At 33.7% G+C, this 15886-nt stretch overlaps 1 protein-coding gene and 1 long non-coding RNA gene across 5 annotated transcripts; both read left to right on the top strand.

The window, feature by feature from the left end:
- Positions 1-6321: 6321 nt before the first annotated feature.
- On the top strand, positions 6322-7207 carry LOC140885283 (miraculin-like). The gene has a single exon (XM_073292243.1). It carries the CDS (start codon positions 6380-6382, stop codon positions 6995-6997), a length of 618 nt encoding a protein of 205 aa, XP_073148344.1. The 5' UTR covers positions 6322-6379; the 3' UTR covers positions 6998-7207.
- A 3699-nt stretch (positions 7208-10906) lies between these two features.
- On the top strand, positions 10907-15010 carry LOC140882206 (uncharacterized). Of its 4 annotated transcripts, none has more exons than XR_012150165.1 (4): positions 10907-12060; positions 12165-13210; positions 14379-14457; positions 14551-15010. It is a non-coding gene; the product is annotated as an uncharacterized lncRNA (long non-coding RNA). The 4 variants fall into 4 exon arrangements; XR_012150166.1 differs by having other exon boundaries at positions 10907-12243; positions 13093-13210; XR_012150164.1 differs by having other exon boundaries at positions 10907-13210; positions 14551-14674; positions 14806-15010.
- The last annotated feature ends 876 nt before the right edge of the window (positions 15011-15886 follow it).

Raw genomic sequence — 15886 nt, 5'->3', positions numbered from 1 at the left:
ATGATTTTAATCCTCATGTATATAACAATTTTATATACCAAAATCACATCAACTATAATATATTATAGATTTTATATAAGTATCCATTTTAAATCAAAATAGCATTAAACAATCAAACCATAAATACATATAATTTCCAATATATGTTTAGAAATTTTGCATGTTATATGTTATGTCAAATATTATGGATATTTATAATTTGATTAACATGCAAATTAATGTTTCAAATTTATATTCTTGATTTTTAAATGTAATTATATTGGAGAATATTTTGTCTATCTCAATATTCACATTATGTTCATATTAAATTATTATTATGTTATCTATAATTTAATATGAACAATTTATGTTAAAAAATGTGAATAAAATTTTTGATGAAAAATATTGGCATAAAGATTCACATTGTGAATAATAGAATCGAATAATAATTATGATGTAACATTATAAAACATGATCTAAGGGAGTTTTTCACATACCGGTTTAAACTTCCTTGACTTGCGACTGGTCTCCCTGATAAACGTTGCTCTGTCTAGAAGATAGGTTTTTAAAGAGGCCTCGCCCTACCTATCAACTGGGAGCACTCTTAGAAAGTGTAGATTGTGTTACTAAGTAATTATTATTATAAAACGTTAAGTGAAGCCAAATTTTTTGTTCAGTGATCCGTATAATTTTAAATAATTAAGTTTTAGCCTCAGCACCCTTAATTAGACAAAATTATGCAATAAGTTGTTTTGGATCACATAATGGGCATAAATTGTAATTAATTGCATAAATATGATGAATTTTACCCCACAGGGATATTTATTGTATTTATGTGATTAATTAGAATAAAATATCAAAATTATATTTTTCTTAATTTACCCACATGAGTTAAGGAAAATTATTTTTGATAGTTTTATTATAAAGCTACAGAAAAATCTTATTGAATTAAAACTTTAGCCCACAGGCAAGTTTTATGTCACTAGATTTTTATGACATATTTTTTAAACATGAAATTTACCTCAAAATTTTAAAGTTATAAGCATATATATTTTTATGCAGTTATGCAACCTGCGAGTTTTTCTGATATGAAATATGATATTTCCAAACTAAAGGGCGATAATTATAAAATATGAAAGGAGAGAATTCTTCTTCAATTAGGGTGGATGAATATTGATTATGCTATTCGGAAATAAGAACCACCTGCTATTACTGAAAACAACATTTCAGATGATGTTGATCTTTATAAAAAGTGGGAGCGATCTAATCGACTCTGCGTAATGTTCATAAAGACCAAGATTTCTGCTGGTATGCGTGGTTCTATCGATCAGCATAATAATGTCCAAGAATTACTGAAAGCTATTGATGAACAATTTCAGTCTTTAAATAAACCACTTGCCAACACCCTAATTATGGAATTCTCTTCATTAAGGCTCACCAATGTGAGAGGTGTGCACGAGCACATCATGAAAATGCGGGATATAACGGCTCGACTGAAGATACTTGAGGTGGATATATCTGAAACTTTCTTGGTGCATTACATTCTTAATACCCTTCCACAATAATTTGGTCCTTTTAAAATTTCTTATAACACACATAAAGATAAATGGTCAATTAATAAACTTATGACCATGTGTATTCAAGAATAAGGGAGGTTGTTAATGGAATCGGGTGAGAGTGCACTACTAACGACAAAAGGAAAGAATCAAAACCAGGCCAATAAGAAAGGGAAAGGTAAAATACCGCCCCAAGGAGGAATTAAAAAGGAATCCAAGTGTTTCTTCTATAAAAAGAAAGGGCACATGAGGAAGGATTGCTCTAAATTTCAGAAATGGCTTGAGACTAAAGGTATTCCAATCTCATTTGTCTGTTATGAATCTAATATGGTTGATATGATTTATAACACTTGGTGGATTGATTCTGGTTCTACAATCCATGTTACAAATACCTTGCAAGGTATGCAAAACCTAATGAAACCTCTGGAAAATGAGCAAAACATCAATTCAGGAAACAAGATGTCTTCGCTTATTGAGGCTATTGGGACTTGCTGCCTAGTTTTGAATAGTGGTTATATTTTAAAATTGAAAAAGACATTTTATGTTCCTGGTTTCTCTAGGAATTTAATTCCTGTTTCAAGACTTGTACCATTTGGTTATTCCTTTCAGTTTTTGAATAACTCAATAAATTTTTTTAATAAATCCAATCTTGTTGGGAATGGTACAATTATTGATGGTCTTTTCTCTCTTTCTTTACAAAATAATACAAATATCACTATGCATGTTCAGGGAGGTATTAAAAGATGTGTTATAAATGAAGATTCCTCTATATTGTGGCATCGGAGAATGAGACATATCTCCATTGAAAGAATAAAAAGATTAGTAAAAGATGGAGTACTTGGTACTTTAGATTTTTTTGATTTTGAAACTTGTGTGGATTGCATTAAAGGAAAGCAGACCAACAAGTCTAAAAAGGGTGCCAAGAGGAGTACAGACATATTAGAAATCATACATTCAGATATATGTTGTCCAGACATGGACATGCAAAATCCGAAATATTTCATCTCTTTCATTGATGATTACTCACGATACATGTATATCTACTTGCTTCATCACAAAAATGAAGCTTTGGATGCTTTTAAGGTTTTCAAGTCCGAAGTGGAGAAGCAATGTGGAAAACATATTAAGATTGTGAGGACCAATAGAGGTGGAGAATATTATGGTAGATACACCGAGAATGGACAAACACCTGGTCCGTTTGCAAAGTTTCTCCAAGAACATGGGATTGTTGCCCAATATACTATGTCTGGTTCTCCAGACCAAAATGGCATAGCGGAAAGGAGAAACCAAACATTATTGGACATGGTGCGGAGCATGTTTAGTAGCTTCAAACTTCCTAAATCCTTATGGACTGAAGCTCTTAAGACAGCTGTGTATATATTAAACCGTGTTCCAACTAAGGCTGTTTCAAAAACTCCATTTGAATTGTTTAAAGGTTGGAAACCGAGTTTGCGACATATACGCATTTGGGGTTGTCCTTCTGAAGTAAGAGTTTACAACCCACAAGAAAAGAAGCTGGACCCAAAAACTATTAGTGGATATTTCATTGGATATGCCGAAAAATCCAAAGGGTACAGATATTGTCCATCTCATAGCACTAGAATAGTGGAATCAAGAAATGCAAAGTTTCTTGAAAATGACTTGAATAGTGGGAGTGATCACTTTAATAACACATTTTTTAAAGAAGATCACATTAATGTACAACCCTCTTATTCAGGTGAAAGATTGATTGTTGTTCACACCCCTCAAGCACAAACAGGTGTTAGACAACCGATCACTGAAGTTCCATAAATCTCTGATGATATTCCAATAGATCAAGTTGTTAATGAGGATCAACAAGAAAATTTTGATCAACTAGTTACTCAAAATAACAACCTAAGGAGATCTACTAGAATAAGAAGGTCAGCGATAACTAGTGATTATATTGTGTATCTACAAGAATCGGATTTTAACATCGGAGCCGAAAATGATCCTGAAATGTTTTCACAAGCCATGAGTTGTAATGAGTCAAAATTATGGTATGATGTTATGAAAGAAGAGATGAATTCTATGGCATTTAATGGAGTCTGAGATCTTGTTCAGTTGCTTGATGGTGTAAAATTCATTGGATGTAAATGGATCTTCAAAACAAATAAAGACTCATTGGATAACATTGAAAGATATAAAGCAAGACTCGTCGCCAAAGGATTCAATCAATGGGAAGGAATCGACTACAAGGAGACTTTCTCTCCTGTTTCTAAGAAAGATTCTCTCAGTATCATTTTAGCATTAGTTGCACACTTTGACTTGGAATTACAACAAATGAATGTGAAAACAGCATTTCTCAATGAAAATCTAGAGGAAGAGGTTTATATGAAACAACCTGAAGGATTTTTCTCTAGTGATGGTGAGCAATTGGTATGCAAATTAAAGAAATCTATATATGGATTGAAACAAGCTTCTCGCCAACGGTATTTAAAATCTCATGATATTATCTCTTCATTTGGATTCGTCTAGAACATCATGGATAAATGTATATACCAAAAGTCAGTGGAAGTAAAATTTGTTTCATTATTCTATATGTGGATGATATATTGCTTGCAATCAATGATATGGGTTTACTGTATGAGGTAAAACAATTCCTTTCTAAAAACTTTGATATTAAGGATATGGGTGATGCATCTTATGTCATTGGCATTAAGATACATAGAGACAGAATTTGAGAAATTCTAGGTCTGTCTCAAGAAACCTATATCAACAAGGTTTTAGAGAGATATCAGATGAAAGATTGTTCACCAAGTGTAGCTCCCATTGTAAAAGGTGACATGTTCAATTTGAACCAATGCCCAAAGAATGATCTTGAACGGGAACAAATGAAAAACATTCCTTATGCTTCTGCTGTCGGAAGCTTGATGTATGCTCAGGTTTGTACTAGACCTGACATTGCATTTGTTGTTGGGATGTTGGGAAGATATCAGAGTAATCCAGGTTTAGACCACTGGAAAGTTGCAAAGAAAGTGATGAGGTACCTTCAAGGGACCAAAGACTATATGCTTATGTTCAGACGAACTGAGAATTTGGAAGTAATTGGCTACTTTGATTCAGACTACGCTGGCTACATTGACTCTCGAAAATCCACTTCAGGATATATTTTCATGCTAGCTAGTGGAGCTGTGTCTTGGAGAAGTGAAAAGCAGACATTGACTGCTACTCCACTATGAAGGCTGAGTTCGTATCTTGTTTTGAGGCCACCTCACATGGTGTTTGGTTGAAGAGTTTCATATCGGGGCTTAGAATTTTTGATTCTATATCTAGGCCATTAAGGATATATTGTGACAATTCAGCTGCTGTCTTTATGGCTAAAAATAACAAAAGTGGTAGTCGAAGCAAGCACATCGATATTAAGTATTTAGCCATAAGAGATCGTGTTAAAGATAAAACAGTGGTTATCAAACACATTAGCACCGAATTGATGATTGCCGATCCTTTGACTAAAGGCATGCCACCATTGAAATTTAAGAATCATACTGAAAGCATGGGACTTGGTTCCTATATGTAAATTTGTTGTAAAAACAAATTAATGAAACTCTGCTGTGATATTTTCTCATATTTGTTGTGTACACATTCCTTGATTCGAGAAAAATATCAATAACGTTGGACCTCGAGTAAACATACAGTAAAAGTTTATTCATAAAGCTTGAGAGACATAATACATTGTGATACATGGAAGATAATACTCGCTTATCAGAGGACTTATCGCCATGATTCATGTATTTTGTTTTCTTATATATATTGGCTTGTATATGTGCCAAGTGGGAGACTGTAAGAAAATATGGCACATAATTAAACGAGATATCTTTGATGACGGAAGCGGTGACGACCGATGCCGCCATACTTGAACACTGTGCATATGGCGTCTCACATTTAGAAAAGTGAGACACGCAACGCAAACTTATTTTGAATCTCATGCTCCCGAACACTCATTTATGGTATGAGAATTTGCCTATAAATACCGAGGCTCTTGAGGTCCCTAAACACAACTCATAACAACACAAATACACCATCTACGAGAGAGTTGGAGTGTTTAGAAGGCTTCAACTGGAGAGAAAAGCAGCACAATTACAAATTATTCGATGGCTGGAGGTAACGCTCGATCTTGCTTCCGCATATTGTTTATCATGTTCATATATTTGTATAAACATGATTATTGAGAAAAACTCTAACATTAACTTGGTAAGACGAATCTCTATTAATCCGACCATATACATAAAAAAAAATATACTTTTTTATTTCAAAAGAATTACTTTTCACTAAAATATGGATCGAATCAACTCGTCTCACATATATCACATAAAAAAACTGCTTTATGTGTTCATGTGTTGTTATTTCTTATATATTTTACCCATGAAATATGAATATTTAAGTAACAATAGGTATGTCAAACAATTACAAAATATAGTGTCATAGTTAATATCAAACTATAAAATAATGAGGCATATATGGTCCATGTTTTTTATCAGTACCTTTCAAGATCACAGATATATAAGAAAATTAAAATAAATTATTGCTATACAATTTAAAATGTAATGCAGCATTTGTAAATTTTTCTTTTTTATTTTATTTTGGAATATAATACGTGTAAATTTGTTTGATAGCAATCACTTAGTGAGATAGATACAAAAATATCAATTAATTTATGAGCTATTAGCTCGAATTCTTACTAAAAATACGAGGCTTAAAAACAATAAAATCGTCACACTAAATTATTCTTGAGTCTTTATTTAGTTGATATTGTGCGCAACCATTTATTCCTTACAATATATATTACCCCATGGGCACCATGAATTAATGAGCAATTAATCACCATGAAAAATTATCTCCCCTCTTTCATCACCCTACTGATGTTGGTACGCAGTGGTGAGTTCCGCTTGTACGACACGGGCATGAAACCTCTCGAGGCAGACATTCCTTACTACCTTGTGCCGGTTCGGACAAACGATGGCGGTGGCATAACTACGATAGAAACCAACTCAACCTGTAACGTAGTCCGATTGTCAATTGATGATCTACCGAGTGATGCAGTGATCCTCAACCATGACAAACCTCAAGACTACTTGAACTGGATCGTAGAAAATTTGGATCTAAACATCAAGTTCGAGCCTAATAATGCAGGTTTATGCAAAAATCCAATTTCCAATGTGCTGCAAGCGGCTCAATCCGACCAGGTCACGGGGCAAAACTTCATAACCCTAGGCGGGGTCCAGGGGAACCCCGGGTGTGGAACTATTCCCTATTGGTTCAAGATTAAGCAAATATTTGGTGAGTATTCTTACAAGATTGTTTACTGCCCTGATGTGTGCGACCTCGTTACTGTGATATGCAGAGATGTGGGAGTTTACGATCAATATGCAGCATTCCGACGTTTGGTTTTGACTGATGGTGACCCTTTTATATTTCGGTTTCATAAGAAAAATCCATGCTGATGCTGTGATAGTGATCAATGTGTGTGGCTACTGGCTAGCTCTCTATATATAATTTGATAGCTTATAAATAAGGCGTTTGTTTGTCGTCATATATAAAATCTGCGAGAGCTTCATCAGCATGCTGCATGTCTAGGTGTGTTTTTGGGTCATCGACTCATCTATATATGATTTATAATATTAAATTGTACGCGTACCATGTATTTTTTAATATATATATATTTTTTTTTGGCAAAATCAACCTGGCTACCATTTCCCTTTTCTTCTAGCTTAATCCATCGGTTATAGAGACAGAACATATACATATAAAAGGTACTGAAACTTCATTTCATTATTCATGGTTCGTTTTCTATCATCTATATGTTACTTTTCTAAGGGACGAAACCATGATTTCGGTTTTATACCCACCGAATGGGGCCATAAGTACGATTTTATACCCACCATATAGAGCCATAACATATCATATTTTTTTTCACTTCAAAATCAAATCATAAAGTGCAGTTTCGAAACTCAAAACATAAAAAACGAATAACAAGAGTTGCTAAACATATACAAATCAAAGTACTCGAACCATATGAAGGAATTATATGGAATAGAATAACTCTTATACATATCAAGGGCATGAATCAATTGGTGTACGATCACATTTTAAAGCAAATACATAGTCTTTTAAAGCGTATACATTAGCCCACATACCGTCTTGTTACAAAACCAAGAGGATCCTAGATGGTCGAAATTTTTTTGCTTCACGTGTGCTCCTTGTTGAAGAACGATAGCTCAAACTTGGGACAATACTTTCGGTAACAAATCTTGCTTGAAAACGAACAACTCTTGCAAAAGCACCATCGATCGTTTGATCCGTTGGATCGATATGAAATTTGGTCAGCAGATTAAAGAAAGCGTTAACCTGATTCTGAACAGTGGAGATCTGGTTTTGATACATTTGAGGTAGCAAAACAGAGACAAATTACAAAACCTGCTAATTTCTCGCATAGAATCTGCACAGCTTGATTGTGAAGGTGTTTTGAGGCAATCTAACCGTTAAATTGCGCTGAAACTTTCACAGTATGTTCATAACACATGGCGATACATTCTGATTTGTGTGGAGAATGAATTATATGGTCATAAAAAGTGACAAACAAAGGTTCAAATACTTGGAATTTGGTGTGTTTGTTTTTCCGAATTCGAATGTGAATAAAAGCTGATGGGACATGCGGATGGATATCTTATTTCAAAACTAAATCAGCCTTGATAACGTTTAATAAGGGCAAAGATAATGTTCATGGATTAGACTCGATTATTTTTTATTATAGGCATATTTGGGCCATTAATTTCGGTCATTACAAGCCTCAACATGGTAATTACGGCCAAAATTCTTCTGCTCCATCTTGATGCATCACTCTATGCTCCATGTGCTAAATGGTTGACACATGTACCTTGATTGATTTCATAAAATTTTATTTTAGGAATATTTGTAATTCCTATTTTCTAGCAAACAAAATCTTAATAAATTCTCCACCCATTTATTCTCTCCCATATTTACCAAATCAATCAAAACAAATTCATCTTTTGTTTTACCATTGAAGTGGGAATGATCTAATAGCCTAGGCATGCACCTAATCTAACTAAATATTTAAATATGTGCCAATAGCATATTACAGTTCTTATAAATACTGACAACTTTAGAATGTTGATGAGCAGAAAATCAAGAGGATGGATTGAATCACTTGCTTGAATTTTTCATTCATACCTACAATCTTTGACTTATCTCCAGTTTCTTCTGTGGAACTAATGGGCCGGGATCTTTGGGTTTGCAATCACTATTAGGAATTCAAACTTCACGGTGGGGGTTATGTCTTTGCCCAATAGGTATATTATGGGGAAGTATCTCCAACAGCAAGGGATCTAGGCTTCGGGGTAGTTTTAGCAGAGTTAGAATGATTAGGGATTTAGGACCATTTTTACTCTATTTTTTAGTGCATGAAACTAGGATTCAAATTTTTAATTTTGATAAATTTACAATATTGGAAAATTGTATATTAAAATTTATTTATTCTAAGGAATTTATAATACTGGAAATTGTATTTTTTTATTTATACATAAAAAAAATATTAGGGTTGAAAACCATTGTTAAAAGGGTTTTTAAAACCGTTGTTAAAGGCTATATAGTTAAAAGTGTAATAGAAAAGACTACGATTAAAAATCGTAGTCTTTAATGATAAAAGACTACGGTTTTTTACCGTAGTTTTTGACGACAAAAGACTACGGTTTTTAACTGTAGTCTATGACCGTAGTTAATAGCCATGTAGTTAAAAGTGCAGTCATAGACTAAGGTAGTCTTTTGTTGTTAAAGACTACGGTTTTTAACCGTAGTCTATGACCACATTTTTAACTACATGACTATTAACTACGATTTTAAACCCCCAATTAAGTAAGTTTTTTCACCATAGTCTTTTAGCATTTTTGTTGTAGTGAAGAGTACTAAAACTGAAAATTAAAATAACGAGACCAAAAATTAAAAAACAAACATGCAAGTAATAGGAGTGAAAATACAAATTTACCGTTAGCAAGACCAAAAGTGAAAAAAAAAAAAAAGTACAAATAATATGACCAAAAATGTAGTTCTCCATTTTATTCATCATGAACCGTACAAATTAAGATTGAGTAGATATCTTGTGAGACAGTCTCACAGATGAGATGGATCAAATGCACTCATATATTTACAATAAAAAGTTATATTTTTGGAATAGAAAGTAATACATTATTATGGATGACGCAATCAGGAGATCTGTCTCATAAAATTTATCCGTGAGATCGTATTGAATGTTACGCACTGTTATCACGGTTTTTTATATAAAAGTTTGTGTTGTCCGCGGTGTTATAACACCAGAGTCAACATGCAGCGAAAACTAAATAATAAAATAAATAAGCCAAGAGATTAATTATGTACGAGTAACAGGTACTCCTGTGGGTTCTTTGGAGCTAAATAATAACTAGAAAATCATATATCAGTCTTACAAACTAATACTAGTGATTTTATGAAATACAGTAAATATTAAATTTTCCAACAAGTTGAGAAATAAAACTTGCATCCTAAACACATATATCGTAAATAAATCAAATGCAACTCCTGTATGCCTAAACACGAAGACTCGGCAAAATCGTCGATCAACACTATGCATTAATTTCTCCGATATCTTCAATACCAACGGCAACACGGGGAAAACAACAATGAACACTACAAAAATTACTTGCTTCAACAACCTTCGAATTCTCCTGCTTGAATCTTCTCCGAACGTCTGTAGAATTCTCGTGTAAAGCTCTCTGTTGTTTGTGCGTAGAATTCTCTTCTTATAGATTAGAGTCCAATGATGGAAAGGATTCCTTAGATAGAGTTCTATATGAATAAGAAAACAAAGTTTATTAGAAATAAAACTCTATCAATTACAATCACTACAAGAATATTTGGATTCAACAACACTTAATAGACAACGGTTTTTTTAAAATCGTTGTCTTTTTCTGTATGACAATGGTTTTTTTGAAAACCGTTGTCATAAGTCCAAAAAAACCCGCTCATAGACAACGTTTTTTTAAAAACCGTTGTCTTTTATAGGTCATAGACAACGGTTTTTTAAAACCGTTGTCTATGAGCGGGGTTTTTTGGCCTACGACAACGGTTTTTAAAACTGTTGTCAATGTGCGTTCTTTTGTGACATAAGACAACAGTTTTTTATGATCTACGACAAGGGTTTTTTTAACCGTTGTCTTTCTTTTTTATGGGTCTTTCTTGATATCGTCGACCCGTTTTCTTTCCTTATTTTAATTTATTTCCTTATTATTTTTTATTAAGAAACTTACGCACTTCTTTTAATTTCTTTCCTTATTATCTTTATTAAGAAACTTACGCAATTCTCTCTCTCTCGCAAGTTCCTGTCACGATTCCCCCCCAAACCCAACCCTAGCCGCCCACTTCTTGTCGTCGGTTCGCTGCCACCGAAGTGGGAAATTTATTATTGGAGCTATAATTCTCTTAGATCTCGTCTTAAGCTTTGTTTTGATTCCAATATAGCATGGAATCGCGACGTGAAGCTTCGAAGCCATCGCCCTGTTTGACCATAGTTGCGCAAGTAGCATTTTTTTAATTTTCTTTTTATTTCTTCTTTTCGGTTCTGAGTAAATTGGCTACGTACGTGTCTGAATCCTGTTTTCTTTATTTTTTTCGGTGTGTCCAGCCTGTGATTTTGTTTTGGTATCCATGTTTGTGTTTCACACCTCCATATGTGTTGCTTTTTGGTATACTCTTGTGTGTATTTGTGCGTGGTTTCTGCTGTTCACACCTGTGTTTTTTAATGGCTTGAGTTGCCGTTCTTCCTGCCTCTACCTCACAATAATAGAGGGAGGGGAAACGAGCACTTTTTTCAGGTGGCTTAGGCCTTCTCAGTTTTATCTTGATAAATATGCGAACATTTCTTCATTTCTTGTCCATTTAAATCTTATAATATCTTATATATAAGCTCTGTGATTACTATCGCTTCATTTTCCTCTTTTTTTTATTGTTTATGTGTTCGATGGTTGTGGTTTTCTTTAATTTCTTTTGCATCTTTGCTGAATTTGGACATTATATTCATCCACCGAGGCCACAGTGAGTTATTCAGGGAGTATGAATGATGAATACAAGAAGGTTATCAGTAGAATGAACCCTCCTAGGTAACTCTCTTTTTCTGTGTTATTCATCTGTACGGAAGTCGGTACAATTGATTTCTCAGTGATGCTGTGTTATTTATTTCATTCTCTTGTTGCTCTTAATTTTAATTGATAATGAAGCTTACTAGAATGTTACTGTCATTCAGGTATGTGTTGGTTTGATCTTTTTATGGTTCATTCTTGATTTCTGCAAGGTGGGATTTTTCCGAATTTAATATTTTGTTCCCTGTAAATGTCTTCTCTTTATGCAGTTGTACAGTGCAAACAAACATGAAATTCTTCTTGAAGTAGTACAAGTACATACTGATATCAATCTTGTCATTACCAAAGCTAATATTTGTTCTGATGGATACCTTCCACATGTATGGAATATTAGGAAACAGATGCATCACTAATCACTTTAATTTTTTCATCACTTGTGTACCCAATATATATGGTTTGAATCCATGATTCCTTGTCGAAATAGAGCCAGAGATTCTGGAGGTATGTCGGGTATTCGCTGAGATGATGTTCTATGTTTTTGCAAAGAATAGAGCCAAATTTTGGTGAGTTAGATTCTTTCATATTTTTCCTGGTTGAACGTCTATGACTACTCATCTGATGAACTTGCTAGAAACTTATTTTCCTAATAGAAGTTCCAATTTAGACAGTTTAAACATGATACGTAATCACTTTGCAATCATAAGAATTCATTACAGAAAGATGGACACCAACAAATAGAGTGCATGCAATGGAAGTTATTAATAATAATAATTATTATTAAATTGACCCAGCACAAAATTTCTTGCTTTATTTATATAAAAATTATATATATATATATACATATATATCATGTAATGGAAGTTATTAAGTATAATGATTACAAACCTCTAAAGCACTTGATCATACAAGCAAGTCGAGTTTTAAATTGCTAATACAAGATATAAGAGTATGTTAAGCCTTATACTTTTACATGGATGCTGATACGTGATTTATTCTAGTTTAATGTTCCTAATCACTCCTATTTGCTAACCTTACATTTACATTTGGATAAATATATTGTCTTTCATAGGCACTTAAGTTGTGGAAGAGGTGCTGATTGATGTAGGTATTTTGAGCATGCATACACTAATTAGACATAGCAATGCTTGTTCTGTTCAGTTGATCCGTGAATGCAAAGGTCATCTTTCTCAAATACTGACAGATTATGAAAGCACTCAATACTTAAACCATCTTTGGTTGAGAAACTTGTGCTAGTAGTGCAATACTTGTTATAGTGCCTCGCTATATATGCTCCATACAAATTCTTGTTTATATCAAATTAATGTGCATACTTGTATCCACTTGGGAAAGGAAACTTCTATAAAGAATATTTTGAGAAAAGATGTCCTTCACTTATTGTTCCACCTATCCAGTCCCAATTGGAGGCTAGTGAGTTGCTAAGAACAAAGCATGAATTGGGCTTGACGTGTGATGGAGGATTTTAGTGGTGCTACTGCTTCTAAACTGTTGGAGCAAGAAATGCGTGAAGTGGTAAGTTCTGGGATGTTTAAAATGTAGAATTTTACTACATTTAACATTTAATGGCAGCCTTCTTGTGTATCAAATTAAATTCATCAAGTTGATTGTCATTGATGTCCAAGAGATTCGTATACTAATCTATTTATTCTTTGCATATAACCTGTATGCATGTATGTTGGACCTTTTTTTGTATTTCGTCAAGTCTAATTTCTAGAAGTAGATTAAAGCAGCATCTTATTTCCGAGTAGATATGTACAAAGTTGAACTGTATATCTCTATCTAGCTTTAGCGGTCATGATAATGTAATTGCTTTAATTCAATATCCCACTCTGATTAAACTTGCAAGGACCTGTAGTTTGAAAATATATCATGTGTCAGCCTAAATACCGGTTTGTTGTCTATTTTTTTTTTCTGTTTGTGGGTATTTTTGGTGGTCTCGAGATAGATGGTATATCTACATATCTTCTGAGATCTGTCATCAGTACTACTTTGAAAGATCGCCTTGCTTTGGGTATGTGCTCTGCGGGAGGGTGTTAACCCATCTCCTTATTTAAGTCTCTTTCTCAATGTTTTTCATTCCCACATATCTTAAGTTGGGTATTTTTTCTATTCACATTATTTTACATTCATGATATCTAACTCAGATTAAGAATGACATCTGTGTATAATAGGATTGATATTCCCACTAGAGTTTTAGGATTCTTAAGGTGATACACCATGGTAAAAATAGCCTAGGACCCTTGGAACCTCAAACATGACATCACATAATTCATGGATTATAGTAAGTACAACAATCGTGTTCAAAATCATCACGACTTTGGGATTGGTGAAGATTTTTTTGCGTATATTACAACGTTTGATTTCTTAGACAACTTTTTTCTGACGGTTATCTTTTGCTTCCTTGAACATTCTTCAATTGCCTTCAATATTCTTAAATAATTTGCAAAGTTGAAATCTTATTCTGTTTCTTATGATATGCTGTTGTTCGAGGATTACATCGTAGATGGATCACTGCTACTTCCTTATATGCTTCTGTTTGAGGAATTGGAATCACCATATGGTTTAAATGCTTTTTTGCAAAGCTATTTGTTTGCTCTATGTGCTTCACATTTATGTTTCTAACTGTTCTTTGAGATTCCTTTAATTTCAATTAAACTGTGATTGTATTATGATAACCTAGAGTACCATGTAAGGGAGAAACTCATGACGGCACCTTGATCAATGGTTGTCATAGTTAAACACCCTCACACCCTCTAAAGGTTTGTTGCTTAGCTGATTCTATTAATATTTGTCAGTATATTGCGTTTTTTTTACTTCAATTAATTTGAACGCAAGGTTATGAATTTGTGTAGGTTATCACTTTTTTTGTTCCAACTATATTGCTGGTCGGTGGACGCAGCACAATGGAACTCTTTAAGACACTAGAATGGTTGAATATTTCCAGGCGTACATTGGGGATGTGCTTGATGCTGTGAGGTACTTATAATAGTGGATAAATTTCAGTGAAAAGTCTTTCGTGGATGATTTGAAGAAAGAGATTAAAGAAGCCTGTGATTCTTGATCATTTCATTCAAAGCCTCAACTTGTGCTCCTTTGTGGTATGGCAGCACGTGTCTGAGGAACTCAGTTGATCCACTCCTAGAAGAAGCAGATATCGAAAAAGATGGGAAAATCAGCTTATAAGAGTTCCGCAAACTTCTAAGAACTTTTTGGTGGTTGTGTTGCTTGACCTTTGTTTACATTGTCGTTCGTACTCATTTTATTGGTGGTTTATTAAATTTTTTTTAGAGCGCTGTAAATATTATTTTCGAATGCTGGAAATTGTATATAAAAATTTTATTTTTGAATTTTGTATTTTAAATTATTTATAATATTAGAAAATTGTGTATTTTATTTTTGTTAAAGGTATAAAGAATATGGAAATGAGAGAATGAATATGAGTGTTTTATTCATTATTGGAGTCCTCTATTTATAGAGTGTATTCACAGATTTGAATAGTAGATAACATGATAAACCTAATCTCAATGATCATCTACAACAAATTATCTATAACACTCCCCCTTAGATGATTATTGAATTAACAAATCGCTACAGAGAAATATGGGGGCTTGAGTGCTGCCTCGTTAAAACCTTGTCAGAAAAACCCAATGGGAAAAACCTGAACGAAGGAAAAAGAGTACAGCAATAGATGCTCCCCCTGATCTCAATCATCTAAGGTCCTTTAACTGATGCATCCCTATTTTGTGCACGAATTTCTTGAAAGTTGATGTCGGCAGTGCCTTTGTAAATAAGTCAGCTACATTATCACTTGAACAAATCTGATGGACATCAATATCACCTTTTTCTTGAAGCTCGTGTGTGTAGAAGAACTTCGGTGAGATATGCTTTGTTCTATCCCCTTTGATGTAGCCTCCTTTTAATTGTGCAATGCATGCAGTATTGTCTTCGTATATAACTGTTGGGCTATATTTGGTTGTTGGCAACCCGCATGATTCTTGGATGTGTTGCGTCATAGATCTCAACCATACACATTCTCTACTTGCTTCATGCATTGCCATAATCTCAGAGTGATTTGAAGATGTTGCTGTTAGGGATTGTTTCACTGACCTCCATGATATGGCAGTGTCTCCTCGTGTAAACACATAACCTGTCTGGGATTTAGCTTTATGTGGATCGGAAAGATACCCT

This window comes from Henckelia pumila, chromosome 2 (assembly GCF_033568475.1).
Source record: "Henckelia pumila isolate YLH828 chromosome 2, ASM3356847v2, whole genome shotgun sequence".
Lineage (NCBI taxonomy): Eukaryota > Viridiplantae > Streptophyta > Magnoliopsida > Lamiales > Gesneriaceae > Henckelia > Henckelia pumila.
Note: the sequence above shows the minus strand (reverse complement) of the source record. Positions and strands in the feature narration are given on the sequence as shown.

Excerpts from the sequence above, each read along its gene's own strand:
- LOC140885283 (XM_073292243.1), top strand. The coding sequence starts at position 6,380 with ATGAAAAATTATCTCCCCTCTTTCATCACCCTACTGATGTTGGTACGC.